General features: G+C 62.3%; 1 protein-coding gene across 1 annotated transcript in view; it reads left to right on the plus strand.

Annotated features, from left to right (window-relative positions):
• Positions 1-13,488, plus strand: part of LOC308231276 (proline-rich protein 12-like) — a 28,581-nt gene extending 15,093 nt beyond the window's left edge. Inside the window, 11 exon segments of the mRNA XM_080636464.1 lie at positions 1,047-1,438; positions 3,398-3,514; positions 5,760-5,890; positions 6,923-7,041; positions 7,086-7,220; positions 7,796-7,921; positions 8,002-8,099; positions 9,138-9,171; positions 9,174-9,265; positions 10,434-10,529; positions 13,139-13,488. Coding sequence (XP_080492590.1) covers positions 1,047-1,438; positions 3,398-3,514; positions 5,760-5,890; positions 6,923-7,041; positions 7,086-7,220; positions 7,796-7,921; positions 8,002-8,099; positions 9,138-9,171; positions 9,174-9,265; positions 10,434-10,529; positions 13,139-13,279 — 1,481 coding nt within the window. The 3' untranslated portion in view covers positions 13,280-13,488.
• The last annotated feature ends 1,907 nt before the right edge of the window (positions 13,489-15,395 follow it).

The raw sequence follows: 15,395 nt of genomic DNA on the forward strand, positions 1-15,395 counted from the left end.
ATCGGTGGGCCCCACAGGAATCAATGGGCCCCACAGGGATCAATGGGATCCAGAGGGATCAGTGGGCCCCACAGGGATCAATGGGCCCCACAGGGATCAATGGGCCCCACAGGGATCAATGGGCCCCACAGGGATCAGTGGGCCCCACAGGGATCAGTGGGCCCCACAGGGATCAATGGGCCCCACAGGGATCAATGGGATCCAGAGGGATCAATGGGATCCACAGGGATCAGCGGGATCCACAGGGATCAGCGGGATCCACAGGGATCAGTGGGATCCACAGGGATCAATGGGTCCCACAGGGATCAATGGGTCCCACAGGGATCAATGGGCCCCACAGGGATCAGTGGGCCCCACAGGGATCAATGGGCCCCACAGGGATCAATGGGATCCAGAGGGATCAATGGGCCCCACAGGGATCAGTGGGCCCCACAGGGATCGGTGGGCCCCACAGGGATCAATGGGCCCCACAGGGATCAATGGGATCCAGAGGGATCAGTGGGCCCCACAGGGATCAGTGGGCCCCACAGGGATCAATGGGCCCCACAGGGATCAATGGGATCCAGAGGGATCAATGGGCTCCACAGGGATCAATGGGCCCCACAGGGATCAATGGGCTCCACAGGGATCAATGGGATCCAGAGGGATCAATGGGCCCCACAGGGATCAATGGGATCCAGAGGGATCAGTGGGCCCCACAATGATCAATGGGCCCCACAATGATCAATGGGCCCCACAGGGATCAATGGGCCCCACAGGGATCAATGGGCCCCACAATGATCAATGGGCCCCACAGGGATCAATGGGCCCCACAGGGATCAATGGGCCCCACAATGATCAATGGGCCCCACAGGGATCAATGGGCCCCACAATGATCAATGGGCCCCACAGGGATCAATGGGCCCCACAGGGATCAATGGGCCCCACAATGATCAATGGGCCCCACAGGGATCAATGGGCCCCACAATGATCAATGGGCCCCACAGTTCCCCCTGTCCCCATCTCCCCCCTAACCCCCCCTTTCTCTTTCCCTCCCCCCCCCCCAGACCTCCCCCCCCCATCGGATCCCCCCCCGAGCCCCCCAGCTCCGGAGCCCCCCCAGCCCAGCGCCACCCTCGCCCCGCTCCGCACCCCCAGCCCCCCCCCCGTGCCCCCCGGCACCACCGGCACCCCCCCCACCGGCACCACCACCACCGGCACCGGCACCACCGCGGCCTCGCCGGGGGGGGCGGCAGCGGCGGCGTCGCCGGTGCCGGCGGCGGGGGGGGGCTCCCCGGAGGCGCCTCAGGACCCGCGGGCGCTGCACTTGGCGCAGAAGCAGGACGCGGCCGCCGTGTGCGGGGACACGGACGAGGAGGAGCCGGGCAGCGGCGGGGAAGGGATCTACCGCGAGCGGGACGAGTTCGTGGTGCGCGTGGAGGACGTGCCCGCGCTCCGGGTGCGGCAGCCCTTGGCACTGGCTTGTACTGGGAGGGACTGGGGGGGCACGGAGATACCTTGCAGAGGGACTGCTTTATACTGGTTTATACTGGGAGGGGCTGGGAATGACCGGGAGGCAGTGGGAAAGGGGTTGGGAATGACTGGGAGGCAATGGGGTGGCTGTGGGTCTCTCTCTATGGGTCCTTCTGGGTCTCTCTGGGTCTCTATGGTCTCTATGGGGTCTCTATGGGTCTCTATGGGTCTCTATGGGCTCTATGGGGCTCTATGGGCTCTATGGGCTCTATGGGCTCTATGGGCTCTATGGGCTCTCTGGGTCTCTATGGGCTCTATGGGCTCTATGGTCTCTATGGGTCTCTATGGGCTCTATGGGTCTCTATGGGTCTCTATGGGCTCTATGGTCTCTATGGGCTCTATGGGGCTCTATGGTCTCTATGGTCTCTATGGGCTCTATGGGCTCTATGGGTCTCTATGGGGCTCTATGGTCTCTATGGGCTCTATGGGCTCTATGGTCTCTATGGGTCTCTATGGGTCTCTATGGGCTCTCTGGGTCTCTATGGGCTCTATGGGCTCTCTGGGTCTCTATGGTCTCTATGGTCTCTATGGGCTCTATGGGCTCTATGGGCTCTATGGTCTCTATGGGTCTCTATGGGTCTCTATGGGCTCTCTGGGTCTCTATGGGCTCTATGGGCTCTCTGGGTCTCTATGGGCTCTATGGGCTCTATGGTCTCTATGGGGTCTCTATGGGCTCTCTGGGTCTCTATGGGCTCTATGGGCTCTCTGGGTCTCTATGGGTCTCTATGGGTCTCTATGGTCTCTATGGGGGCTCTATGGGCTCTATGGGCTCTCTGGGTCTCTCTGGGCTCTATGGGCTCTATGGGTCTCTATGGGGCTCTATGGTCTCTATGGGCTCTCTGGGTCTCTATGGGCTCTATGGGCTCTATGGGGCTCTATGGGCTTTATGGGCTCTATGGGCTCTATGGGGCTCTATGGTCTCTATGGGCTCTATGGGTCTCTATGGGGCTCTATGGTCTCTATGGGTCTCTATGGGCTCTATGGGCTCTATGGTCTCTCTGGGGCTCTATGGGGCTCTATGGTCTCTCTGGGGCTCTATGGGTCTCTATGGGCTCTATGGGTCTCTATGGGTCTCTATGGGTCTCTATGGGTCTCTATGGGCTCTATGGGCTCTATGGTCTCTCTGGGGCTCTATGGGGCTCTATGGTCTCTCTGGGGCTCTATGGGTCTCTATGGTCTCTATGGGTCTCTATGGGCTCTCTGGGTCTCTATGGGCTCTCTGGGTCTCTATGGGCTCTCTGGGTCTCTATGGGGCTCTATGGTCTCTATGGGCTCTATGGGCTCTATGGTCTCTCTGGGGCTCTATGGGGCTCTATGGGTCTCTATGGGTCTCTATGGGCTCTATGGGTCTCTATGGTCTCTATGGGTCTCTATGGGCTCTATGGTCTCTATGGGGTCTATGGTCTCTATGGGGTCTCTATGGGTCTCTATGGGTCTCTATGGTCTCTATGGGTCTCTATGGTCTCTATGGGCTCTATGGTCTCTATGGGTCTCTATGGGTCTCTATGGTCTCTATGGGTCTCTATGGGTCTCTATGGGTCTCTATGGTCTCTATGGTCTCTATGGGCTCTATGGTCTCTATGGGTCTCTATGGGTCTCTATGGGTCTCTATGGGTCTCTATGGGCTCTATGGGTCTCTATGGGTCTCTATGGGCTCTATGGGTCTCTATGGGCTCTATGGTCTCTATGGTCTCTATGGTCTCTATGGTCTCTATGGGTCTCTATGGTCTCTATGGTCTCTATGGTCTCTATGGGTCTCTATGGTCTCTATGGGCTCTATGGGCTCTATGGGTCTCTATGGTCTCTATGGTCTCTCTTTGGGTCTCTCTGGGTCCCTGTGGGTCCCTGTGGGTCCCTGTGGGTCGCAGCGGTTCCCTCCCCCCAGCTGGCTCTGCAGACGGGCCGGGAGCCCCCCCCGATCTGGCGCGTGCAGAAGGCGCTGCTGCAGAAATTCACCCCCGAGATCAAGGACGGGCAGAGGCAGTTCTGTGCCACCAGCAACGTGAGCGCCCCCAGAGGGACCCCACCACGGGGAACCCCATAGGGAACCCCCAACACAGGGAACCCCATAGGGAACCCCATAGGGAACCCCCAACACAGGGAACCCCATAGGGACACCCATAGGGACCCCCAACACAGGGAACCCCATAGGGAAACCCATAGGGAACCCCAACACAGGGAACCCCATAGGGACACCCATAGGGAACCCCCAACACAGGGAACCCCATAGGGACACCCATAGGGAACCCCCAACACAGGGAACCCCATAGGGACACCCCATAGGGAACCCCAACACAGGGAACCCCATAGGGAACCCCAACACAGGGAACCCCATAGGGACACCCATAGGGAACCCCCAAGACAGGGAACCCCATAGGGACACCCATAGGGAACCCCAACACAGGGAACCCCATAGGGACCCCCCAACACAGGGAACCCCATAGGGACACCCATAGGGAACCCCCAACACAGGGAACCCCATAGGGAACCCCCAACACAGGGAACCCCATAGGGACACCCATAGGGAACCCCAACACAGGGAACCCCATAGGGAAACCCCCATAGGGAACCCCCAACACAGGGAACCCCATAGGGACACCCATAGGGAACCCCCAACACAGGGAACCCCATAGGGAAACCCATAGGGAACCCCAACACAGGGAACCCCATAGGGAAACCCAACACAGGGAACCCCATAGGGACACCCATAGGGAACCCCAACACAGGGAACCCCATAGGGAAACCCAACACAGGGAACCCCCAAGACAGGGAACCCCATAGGGACACCCATAGGGAACCCCAACACAGGGAACACCATAGGGAAACCCAACACAGGGAACCCCATAGGGACACCCATAGGGAACCCCCAACACAGGGAACCCCATAGGGACACCCATAGGGAACCCCAACACAGGAAACCCCATAGGGAACCCCATAGGGACACCCATAGGGAACCCCAACACAGGGAACCCCATAGGGAAACCCAACACAGGGAACCCCATAGGGACACCCATAGGGAAACCCAACACAGGGAACCCCATAGGGAACCCCAACACAGGGAACCCCATAGGGAAACCCCCATAGGGACCCCCATAAGGACACCCCCATAGGGACACCCCAACACAGGGACCCCCATAGGAACACCCCCAAACACAGGGAACCCCATAGGGACATCCTATAGAGACACCCCAACACAGGGACCCCCATAGGGACACCCCATAGGGACCCCCATAGGGACACCCCCAAACACAGGGACCCCCATAGGGACACCCCATAGGGACCCCCATAGGGACACCCCCAAACACAGGGACCCCCATAGGGACACCCCATAGGGACCCCCATAGGGACCCCCCAACACAGGGAACCCCATAGGGAAACCCCCATAGGGACACCCCCATAGGGACACCCATAGGGACACCCCAACACAGGGACCCCCAGAGGGACACCCCCATAGGGACACCCATAGGGACACCCCAACACAGGGAACCCCATAGGGACACCCCATAGGGACACCCCAACACAGGGAACCCCATAGGGACACCCCCACACCGGGACCCCCCCAAAACACAGGGACCCCCCATAAGGACCACCCCAAACACCCCAAACCACCCTCCTTGGAGGGGAGGGCTTTGGGTCATCCAGGTCCTTTGGTGCCCCATAGGGGTCAATGTGGGTGCAGGGGGGGTCCTCGCTGCCCCATAGGGGTCAATGTGGGTGCAGGGGGGGTCCTCGCTGCCCCATAGGGGTCAATGTGGGTGCAGGGGGGGTCCTCGCTGCCCCATAGGGGTCAATGTGGGTGCAGGGGGGGTCCTCGCTGCCCCATAGGGGTCAATGTGGGTGCAGGGGGGGTCCTCGCTGCCCCATAGGGGTCAATGTGGGTGCAGGGGGGGTCCTCGCTGCCCCATAGGGGTCAATGTGGGTGCAGGGGGGGTCCTCGCTGCCCCATAGGGGTCAATGTGGGTGCAGGGGGGTCCTCGGTGCCCCATAGGTGTCTGTGCGGGTGCCTGGGGGGGTCCTCGGTGCCCCATAGGGGTCAATGTGGGTGCAGGGGGGTCCTCGGTGCCCCGTCGGGGTCAATGTGGGTGCAGGGGGGTCCTCGGTGCCCCATAGGTGTCTGTGCGGGTGCCTGGGGGGGTCCTCGGTGCCCCGTCGGGGTCAATGTGGGTGCAGGGGGGTCCTCGGTGCCCCATAGGTGTCTGTGCGGGTGCCTGGGGCTCGGCGTGGCCCTGAGCGCCTGCGCCCCGCAGTACCTGGGTTACTTCGGCGACGCCAAGCACCGGTACCAGCGCCTGTACGTGAAGTTCCTGGAGAACATCAACAAGAAGGATTACGTGAGGGTCTGCTCCCGGAAACCGTGGCACCGGCCCCCGGCGGGCAGGTGGGGACCGGGATGGGGCGGGATGGGGTGGGGATGGGATGGGGATGGGGATGGGGATGGGGATGGGGATGGGGATGGGATGGGGATGGGGATGGGGATGGGGATGGGATGGGGATGGGGATGGGGATGGGATGGGGATGGGATGGGGATGGGGATGGGATGGGGATGGGGATGGGATGGGGATGGGATGGGGATGGGATGGGGATGGGGATGGGGATGGGATGGGGATGGGATGGGGATGGGGATGGGATGGGGATGGGATGGGGATGGGATGGGGATGGGGATGGGGATGGGATGGGATTGGGATGGGGATGGGGATGGGATGGGGATGGGGATGGGGATGGGGATGGGATGGGATGGGGATGGGGATGGGGATGGGGATGGGATGGGGATGGGATGGGGATGGGGTGGGGATGGGATGGGGATGGGGATGGGGATGGGGATGGGATTGGGATGGGGATGGGGATGGGGATGGGATGGGGATGGGATGGGGATGGGATGGGGATGGGATGGGGATGGGATGGGGATGGGGATGGGGTGGGGATGGGATGGGGATGGGGATGGGGATGGGGATGGGATTGGGATGGGGATGGGGATGGGATGGGGATGGGGATGGGGATGGGATGGGATGGGGATGGGGATGGGGATGGGATGGGGATGGGGATGGGATGGGATGGGGATGGGGATGGGATGGGATGGGATGGGATGGGGATGGGATGTGGACATGGAATATGGATTGGGAATATGGGATGTGGGTGTGGAGTATGGGGTAAGGGGTAGAGGGGATGGGATATGGGAGGGGAATGTGGATGGGGAATAGGGGGTATGGATGTGGGGTATGGATATGGATGCGGTGGATGGAGATGGGACCCAGGGCTATGGGATAAGTGCCCCCCCCCCACCCCTCCCTCTGGGGGGGCACCATTGCCTGGCCGTGGGGGGGGGTTGTCCCCATCCCCCCATCCCCCCCTTTGTCCAGGTTGGATTCAGGGGGGTTCCCCCCATTTTAACCCCCCCCCTTCCCCCCCCCAGGCGCCAACCCCACCCCAAACCCAGCACCCCCAAACCTCCCCCCCCCCCCAAAGCCGAGCCCCCCCCCCCCCCCCCGGGCCGAGCGCCCCCCCAAAGCCGAGCGCCCCCCCCCCCCCCGCGCCAGCCGCGGGGGCCCCCCCCAAGGCTCCCCCCCCCCCCCAAGCCCCCCCCAAGGCCAAGGCCCCCAAAGGGCCCAAGGTGAAGGCCGAGCCCCCCCCCAAGAAGAGGAAGAAGTGGCTCAAGGAGGCGGCCACGTCCTCGGAGTCCGAGTCCAGCCCCGACCCCCAGAGCGAGGAGGGTGAGAAAGGGGGGGGGGGGGGGACCCCAAAATGGGGGGGGGAGCGTGAGGGTGGTGATGGGGAGGGTGGAATATGGGGGGGGGGGCCAAAATGGGGGGGTTTTGGGGGCAGAAATGGGGGGGAAAGGGGGGGACTTTGAGGATGTCTGGGGGGAGAGCCCCGATTTATTGGGGGGGGCTCGGAAATGGGGGGGGTTGGGGGGGGTTTGGGGGTTCTGAGGCTTTATTGGGCGGGGGAAGGGGGCTTGGGGGGACTGGGGGCGGGGCTTGGGGAAGGGGCGGGGCCTCCGCGCAAAGGGGGATCCTCCCGCTGTAGGCGGGGCTTAGCGTTGTGGGCGGAGCTGCCTCTTAAAGGGGCAATGACCTTTGCCCGTTGACTCCCTTTGGGGGCGTCTCTACCGATGGAAGGGGCCAACTTAAGAGCGGGGGCGTGGCTCTCTCTTAAAGGGGCAATGCTCCCTTTGTTGCTCCTTTTGAGGGGGGCTTCTCTTTGCTCTGGTGGTGGGAGGGGTGAATGAACGGGCTTGGGAAGAGGCGGGTCTTGCCCTTAAAGGGGCCGCTCCCCCATTGCACAGAGCGGGCCCCCCCCGGGCGGGTGCTGAACACGAGGGCCATGAAGGAGATGTACCGCAGCTACGTGGAGATGCTGGTGAGCACCGCGCTGGACCCCGACATGATCCAGGCGCTGGAGGATACCAATGGTGAGGACCCCCCCCCCCCAAAACCACCCCCTCCCACCCCATAGATCCCCCCCATAACCCCCCCTTTGCACCCCCCCCAGATGAGCTCTACCTGCCCCCCATGCGCAAGATCGATGGGATCCTCAATGACCACAAGAAGAAGGTTCTCAAGAGGGTGACGCTCAACCCGTCCCTGCAGGTGGGGCTGGGGGGGTGCTCTATGGGGCTGGGGGGATCTATGGGGCTGGGGGGCTCTATGGGGCCAGGGGGTTCTATGGGGCTGGGGGTCTCTATGGGGCTGGGGTCTCTATGGGGCTGGGGGGCTCTATGGGGCTGGGGTCTCTATGGGGCCGGGGGGCTCTATGGGGCTGGGGTCTCTATGGGGTTGGGGGTCTCTATGGGGCCGGGGTCTCTATGGGGCCGGGGGGCTCTATGGGCTGGGGTCTCTATGGGGCTGGGGGTCTCTATGGGGCTGGGGTCTCTCTGGGGCTGGGGGTCTCTATGGGGCGGGGGTCTCTATGGGGCTGGGGTCTCTATGGGGCTGGGGGTCTCTATGGGGCTGGGGTCTCTATGGGGCCGGGGGGCTCTATGGGGCCGGGGGGCTCTATGGGGCTCGGGTCCCTATGGGGCTGGGGGGCTCTATGGGGCCGGGGGGCTCTATGGGGCTGGGGTCTCTATGGGGCTGGGGGGCTCTATGGGGCTGGGGTCTCTATGGGCTGGGGGTCTCTATGGGCTGGGGTCTCTATGGGGCTGGGGGTCCTCTATGGGGCTGGGGGTCTCTATGGGGCCGGGGGGCTCTATGGGGCTGGGGTCTCTATGGGGCTGGGTGTCTCTATGGGGCTGGGTGTCTCTATGGGGCTGGGGTCTCTATGGGGCTGGGGGCTCTATGGGGCCGGGGGGCTCTATGGGGCTGGGGTCCCTATGGGGCCGGGGGTCTCTATGGGGCCGGGGGTCTCTATGGGGCTGGGGGTCTCTATGGGGCTGGGGTCTCTATGGGCTGGGGGGCTCTATGGGGCTGGGGGGCTCTATGGGGCTGGGGTCTCTATGGGGCCGGGGGTCTCTATGGGGCCGGGGGTGGGTGGGTGTCTCCATGATGCTGGTGGCGGGGGGGGGGGGGGGGGGGGAGCTGCTCTGGGCCCTGCTCTCAGCCCTGCAGGGCCCCCCCGCAGTGTCCCCATAGCCCAATGCTGGGGTCCCCTTCCCGCCCCCCCCATGTGCTCCCCCTCCCGGCCGGCAGGAGGCGCTGCAGACGTTCCCGCAGCTGCAGGCGGAGCGGGGGAGGCGCTCGTGAAGCTGCGCCCGGGGGGGGACCCCTACAACAGGAAAACCCTCAGCAAGGTCAAGCGCAGCGCGGCCAAGCCCCAGGTACGGGCTCTGGGGGCTCTTTGGGGGCTCTATGGGGCTCTATGGGGCTCTGGGGGCTCTATGGGGCACTATGGGCTCTATGGGGCTCTGGGGGGCTCGGGGGGCTCTATGGGGCACTATGGGCTCTATGGGGCGCTGTGGGGGTCTCTATGGGCACTATGGGCTCTATGGGCTCTATGGGCTCTATGGGGCACTATGGGCTCTATGGCTCTATGGGGCACTATGGTCTCTATGGGCTCTATGGGGCTCTATGGCTCTCTGGGCTCTATGGGGCGCTCTGGGGTCTCTATGGGGCACTATGGGCTCTATGGGCTCTATGGGCTCTATGGGGCACTATGGGCTCTATGGTCTCTATGGCTCTATGGGATCTATGGGGCACTATGGTCTCTATGGGCTCTATGGGGCACTATGGGGCACTATGGGCTCTATGGTCTCTATGGTCTCTATGGGGCACTATGGGCTCTATGGGCTCTATGGCTCTATGGGGCACTATGGGCTCTATGGGCTCTATGGGCTCTATGGGCTCTATGGGCTCTATGGGGCCCTATGGTCTCTATGGGTCTCTATGGTCTCTATGGTCTCTATGGTCTCTATGGGTCTCTATGGGGCACTATGGGCTCTATGGGCTCTATGGGCTCTATGGGGCACTATGGGCTCTATGGTCTCTATGGGCTCTATGGGCTCTCTGGTCTCTATGGGCTCTATGGGGGCACTATGGGGCTCTATGGGCTCTATGGTCTCTATGGGCTCTATGGGGCACTATGGGCTCTCTGGGCTCTATGGGTTCTATGGGGCGCTCCGGGGGTCCTCTATGGCTCTCTGGGCTCTATGGGGCACTATGGGCTCTATGGTCTCTATGGGCTCTATGGGCTCTCTGGTCTCTATGGGCTCTATGGGGCACTATGGGGCTCTATGGGCTCTATGGTCTCTATGGGCACTATGGGGCTCTATGGGCTCTCTGGGCTCTATGGGTTCTATGGGGCGCTCCGGGGGTCTCTATGGGCTCTCTGGGCTCTATGGGCTCTATGGTCTCTATGGGTCTCTATGGTCTCTATGGGCTCTCTGGGCTCTATGGGCTCTATGGTCTCTATGGGCTCTATGGGGCACTATGGGCTCTCTGGGCTCTCTGGGCTCTATGGGGCGCTCCGGGCTCTCTGTGGTCGCGCAGGAGTTCAAGGTGGAGGTGGACAAGTCCTTCCTGTACACCCTCTACCACTCCCTGCACCACTACAAGTACCACACGTTCCTGCGCTGCAAGGACGAGGTGAGCCCCGGGCCCTCCTGCCCGCCCCATCCCGGCGCTCAGCCCCTCCTGCCGCCCATGGGTGCTCCCCATGGGTGCTCTCTATGGAGCTCTCCATAGTGTTATCCATTGGTGCTAGCAATGATGCTCATGGGTGCTCTCCATGGGCACTCTCCATGGGTGCTCTCCATGGGCGCTCTCCATGGTGCTCTCCATGGGTGCTCTCTATGGTGCTCTCCATGGGTGCTCCCCATGGGTGCTCTCTATGGAGCTCTCCATGGTGTTATCCATTGGTGCTAGCAATGATGCTCATGGGTGCTCCCCATGGGTGCTCTCCATGGGCACTCTCCATGGGTGCTCTCCATGGGCGCTCTCCATGGTGCTCTCCATGGGTGCTCTCTATGGTGCTCTCCATGGGTGCTCTCTATGGGTGCTCTCTATGGAGCTCTCCATGGTGTTATCCATTGGTGCTAGCAATGATGCTCATGGGTGCTCCCCATGGGTGCTCTCCATGGGCACTCTCCATGGGTGCTCTCCATGGGCGCTCTCCATGGTGCTCTCCATGGGTGCTCTCTATGGTGCTCTCCATGGGTGCTCTCTATGGGTGCTCTCTATGGAGCTCTCCATGGTGTTATCCATTGGTGCTAGCAATGATGCTCATGGGTGCTCCCCATGGGTGCTCTCCATGGGCACTCTCCATGGGTGCTCTCCATGGGCGCTCTCCATGGGTGCTCTCCATGGGTGCTCTCTATGGTGCTCTCCATGGGTGCTCTCTATGGTGCTCTCTGTGGTGCTCCCCATGCGTGCTCTCCATGGGCACTCTCCATGGGTGCTCTCCATGGGTGCTCTCTATGGTGCTGTCTATGGTGCTCTCCATGGGTGCTCTCTATGGTGCTCTCCGTGGTGCTCTCCATGGGTGCTCTCCATGGGTGCTCTCCATGGTGCTCTCCATGGGTGCTCTCCATGGTGCTCTCCATGGGTGCTCTCCATGGGTGCTCTCTGTAGTGCTCTCTATGGTGCTCTCCATGGGTGCTCTCCATGGGTGCTCTCCATGGGCACTCTCCATGGGTGCTCTCTATAGTGCTCTCTATGGTGCTCTCCATGGGCGCTCTCCATGGTGCTCTCCATGGGTGCTCTCCATGGGTGCTCTCCATGGGCGCTCTCCATGGGTGCTCTCCATGGTGCTCTTCATGGGCGCTCTCCATGGTGCTCTCTATGGTGCTCTCCATGGGTGCTCTCTATGGTGCTCTCCATGGGTGCTCTCCATGGGCGCTCTCCATGGTGCTCTCCATGGGTGCTCTCTATGGGTGCTCTCTATGGTGCTCTCCATGGTGCTCTCCATGGGTGCTCTCCATGGGCGCTCTCCATGGTGCTCTCCATGGGTGCTCTCTATGGGTGCTCTCTATGGTGCTCTCCATGGTGCTCTCCATGGATGCTCTCCATGGGCGCTCTCCATGGGCACTCTCCATGGGCGCTCTCTATGGATGCTCTCTATGGGTGCTCTCCATGGGCGCTCTCCATGGGCGCTCTCTATGGGTGCTCTCCATGGGCGCTCTCCATGGGTGCTGTCTATGGAGCTCTCCATGGTGTTATCCATTGGTGCTAGCAATGATGCTCATGGGTGCTCTCCATGGTGCTGCCCATGGGTGCTGTCAATGACACTCTCAATGGGTGCTGCCCATGGCTGCTCTCTGTGGAGCTCTCCATGGTGCTGCCCATGGGTGCTGACAATGACACTCTCAATGGGTGCTACCCATGGGTGCTCTCTATGATGCTCTCCATGATGCTCCCCATGGTGCTGTCAATGGTGCTGCCCTTGGGTGCTGCTCTTGGTGCTCTCCATGGTGCTGCCCATGGAGCTCTCAATGGGTGCTGCCCATGGGTGCTCTCTATGGAGCTTTCCATGGTGCTGCCCATGGGGGTGCTGCTCTTGGTTCCCTCCATGGTGCTGCCCATGGGTGCTCTCCATGGTGCTCCCCATGGCGCTGTCAATGGTGCTGCCCATGGGTGCTGCCTTTGGTGCTGTCCATGGTGTTGCCCAGGGAGCTCTCAATGGGTGCTGCCCATGGAGCTCTCAATGGGTGCTGCCCATGGGGGTGCTGCTCTTGGTTCCCTCCATGGTGCTGCCCATGGGTGCTCTCCATGGTGCTCCCCATGGCGCTGTCAATGGTGCTGCCCATGGGTGCTGCCTTTGGTGCTGTCCATCGTGTTGCCCAGGGAGCTCTCAATGGGTGCTGCCCATGGAGCTCTCAATGGGTGCTGCCCATAGGTGCTCTCAATGATGCTGCCCATGGGTGCTCCCCCTGGGTGCTGCTCTTGGTGCTCTCCACGGTGCTGCCCATGGAGCTCTCAATGGGTGCTGCCCATGGGTGCTCTCAATGACGCTGCCCATGGGTGCTGCCCATGGGTGCTGCTCTTGGTGCTCTCCACGGTGCTGCCCATGGAGCTCTCAATGGGTGCTGCCCATGGGTGCTCTCAATGACGCTGCCCATGGGTGCTCCCCCTGGGTGCTGCTCTTGGTGCTCTCCATGGTGCTGCCCATGGGTGCTCTCAATGACGCTGCCCATGGGTGCTGCCCATGGGTGCCCTCCCTGGCGCTTCCCCTCACGGTGCCCCTCTTGCCCTTGCAGACGACGGCCATCGAGGGCCGCGCCGAGGACCTGGGCCAGGAGGAGGTGGTGCAGCTCTGCATGGGCAACCAGGCCTGGCTCGAGCGCCTCTTCCACTCCTTCAGCGAGCTCCTGGCCCAGGCGCGCGCCTCCTGCGCCTGAGGAACCCCCCCCGCCGTGGACGTGGACGCTTCCATGGGGACCCCCCCCCCCCCCGTAGCGGGGACATGGACGCGGCCCTGGGTGCTACCAACTCATGGGGGGCACCCGCCTGCGAGGGAGAGACTCAACTGGGAGAGCCCATGGGGGACATGGACGCGACCATGGGGACACCCCCACCCCACCATTGATGGGGACCCCCCCGCCCGTGATGGGAACACCCCCCCCATGGATGGAGACACCCTACCGGGATGGGGAACCCCCCCATGATGAGGATCCCCCCCCCCATGATGGGGACACCCCCCTCTATGGCTGGGGACACCCAACTGGGATGGTGACCCCTGTTTTGGGGACCCCCCCGTGATGGGGACACCCCCATCGGGATCAATGGCACCCCCCAGTGCCGGGCCCCCCCCCTCCAATAGAGACCCCCTTCCATTAACAGGCCCCGCCCCTTGGTGATACCCCCCCTCCATCCCAAAGGGCCCCCCCCCATCATCAACAACAGGGTGTCCCCCCCCAGGACCCCTCATTTTGGGGGTGTCCCCCCCCCACAATGGGTGTCCCCCTCTTATTTATATATATATGTATAAATGTCTATTTAGGAGCCACCCCCCCCATTGGGGATCCCTTTATTGGGGGGGGGGGGCACCCACCCTTGGTACCCACTTTAAGGGGTCCCCCCCCTTCCTCCCCCCTTTCCCCCCACCAAATCTGGGTCATTTAAGGGGGGCCCCCCCTTTACACCCCCTTTTTATGCCCCCCCATAGGGACCAGCCTGGCCTGTATATACGTATTGTGGGGGGGGTCCTTATAAAGGGGGGGGCCCCACTTTAACCATCGCCCCCCCTCAGCTATTTATTGCCAATTGCCCCCCCCCATTGGCTGCATTGGGGGGGGGGGAGTTGTTAAAGGTCCCCCATCTTTATGGGGGGGTCCAATATGGGGGGCCCCATGGGGGGGGCTGTATATAGTGTATAGGCTCAAAGTCTCTATGTATCATAATGTATGGCCGGATCCCCCCCCCCCGGGGCACATTTGCCCCCCCCGGGGTAAATTTGCCCCCCCTCCCTGGGGTTTTACCCCCCCTGGGGCATTCCCCACCCCCTCCCCATGGGGCAATTTCCCCCCACCCCCCCTCACCCCCCCCCCATTTCCCACCCATCCAGGCTGGATTCTATCCCCCCCGGGGGTTATTGCCCCCCCCCGGGTTTATTGCCCCCCCCCGGGGTATTTGCCCCCACCCCATTATTTTTTTCATTCCTTTTGTTTTTTAATTATTATTATAATAATTATTGTATCTATTGGGGCCCCCCCGCCCCCCTTCCCCCCCCCAAAACCCGGGGGTGGGGGGTTGGGGGGGTGCTTTTGGGGGGCCCCCCCCGTGCCCCCCCCCCCCTTTTCTACGGTGTTTTCGTGTCGTGGGTGTTGCCGAGACCTTTTTATTGTTGAAAAGGCTCCGAGTGATTTGGGGGGGGGGTCATGGGGGGGGTATGGGGGGTATTGGGGGGTTCACACTTAGGGGGGTCTTATGGGGTATGGAGGGGGCATAGGACTTGGGGGGGGTCCCCATGGGATTGGGGGGGGTCTGGTGGGAGTGGGAGGATCAGATTTGAAGGCTTATGGGGTATGGGGGGGGGTCATATGATTGGGGAGAGGTCCCATGGGATGGGGGGGTCTTATAGGAGTGGAGGGCTCAGATTTGAGAGGCTCATGGGGTATTGGGGGGTCACATGACTTGGACAGGGGGATCCCGTGGGATGGGGGGGGTCTTTTGGGAGTGGAGGGCTCAGATTTGAGGGGCTTATGGGGATATGGGGGGGTCACATGACTTGGGGGGGGGATATTGGGTGGCTTGGGGTGCTGGGGTGGGGTTTGAACCCCCAAAGGGGAAGGAGGGGACGCCCCATACGGGGCTTGTGGGGGTCCCCCCTGTACCAGGTCCCAGCAGGACCTGACGGAGCCTCTGTGGGGGGGTCGCGGTGCCCCCGGACCCCAAAACCCCCCGAAATCCACCCAAAACCAAGCGCCCCACCCCCGCCCTCCAACCACGCTGCAGCGCGGGCGCGCTCCTCGCAGTGGGCGGAGCCACGCGCTAATGTATGCAGCGGCACGCCCA

The sequence above is a fragment of the Psittacula echo genome (assembly GCF_963264785.1).
Source record: "Psittacula echo genome assembly, chromosome: 34".
Lineage (NCBI taxonomy): Eukaryota > Metazoa > Chordata > Aves > Psittaciformes > Psittacidae > Psittacula > Psittacula echo.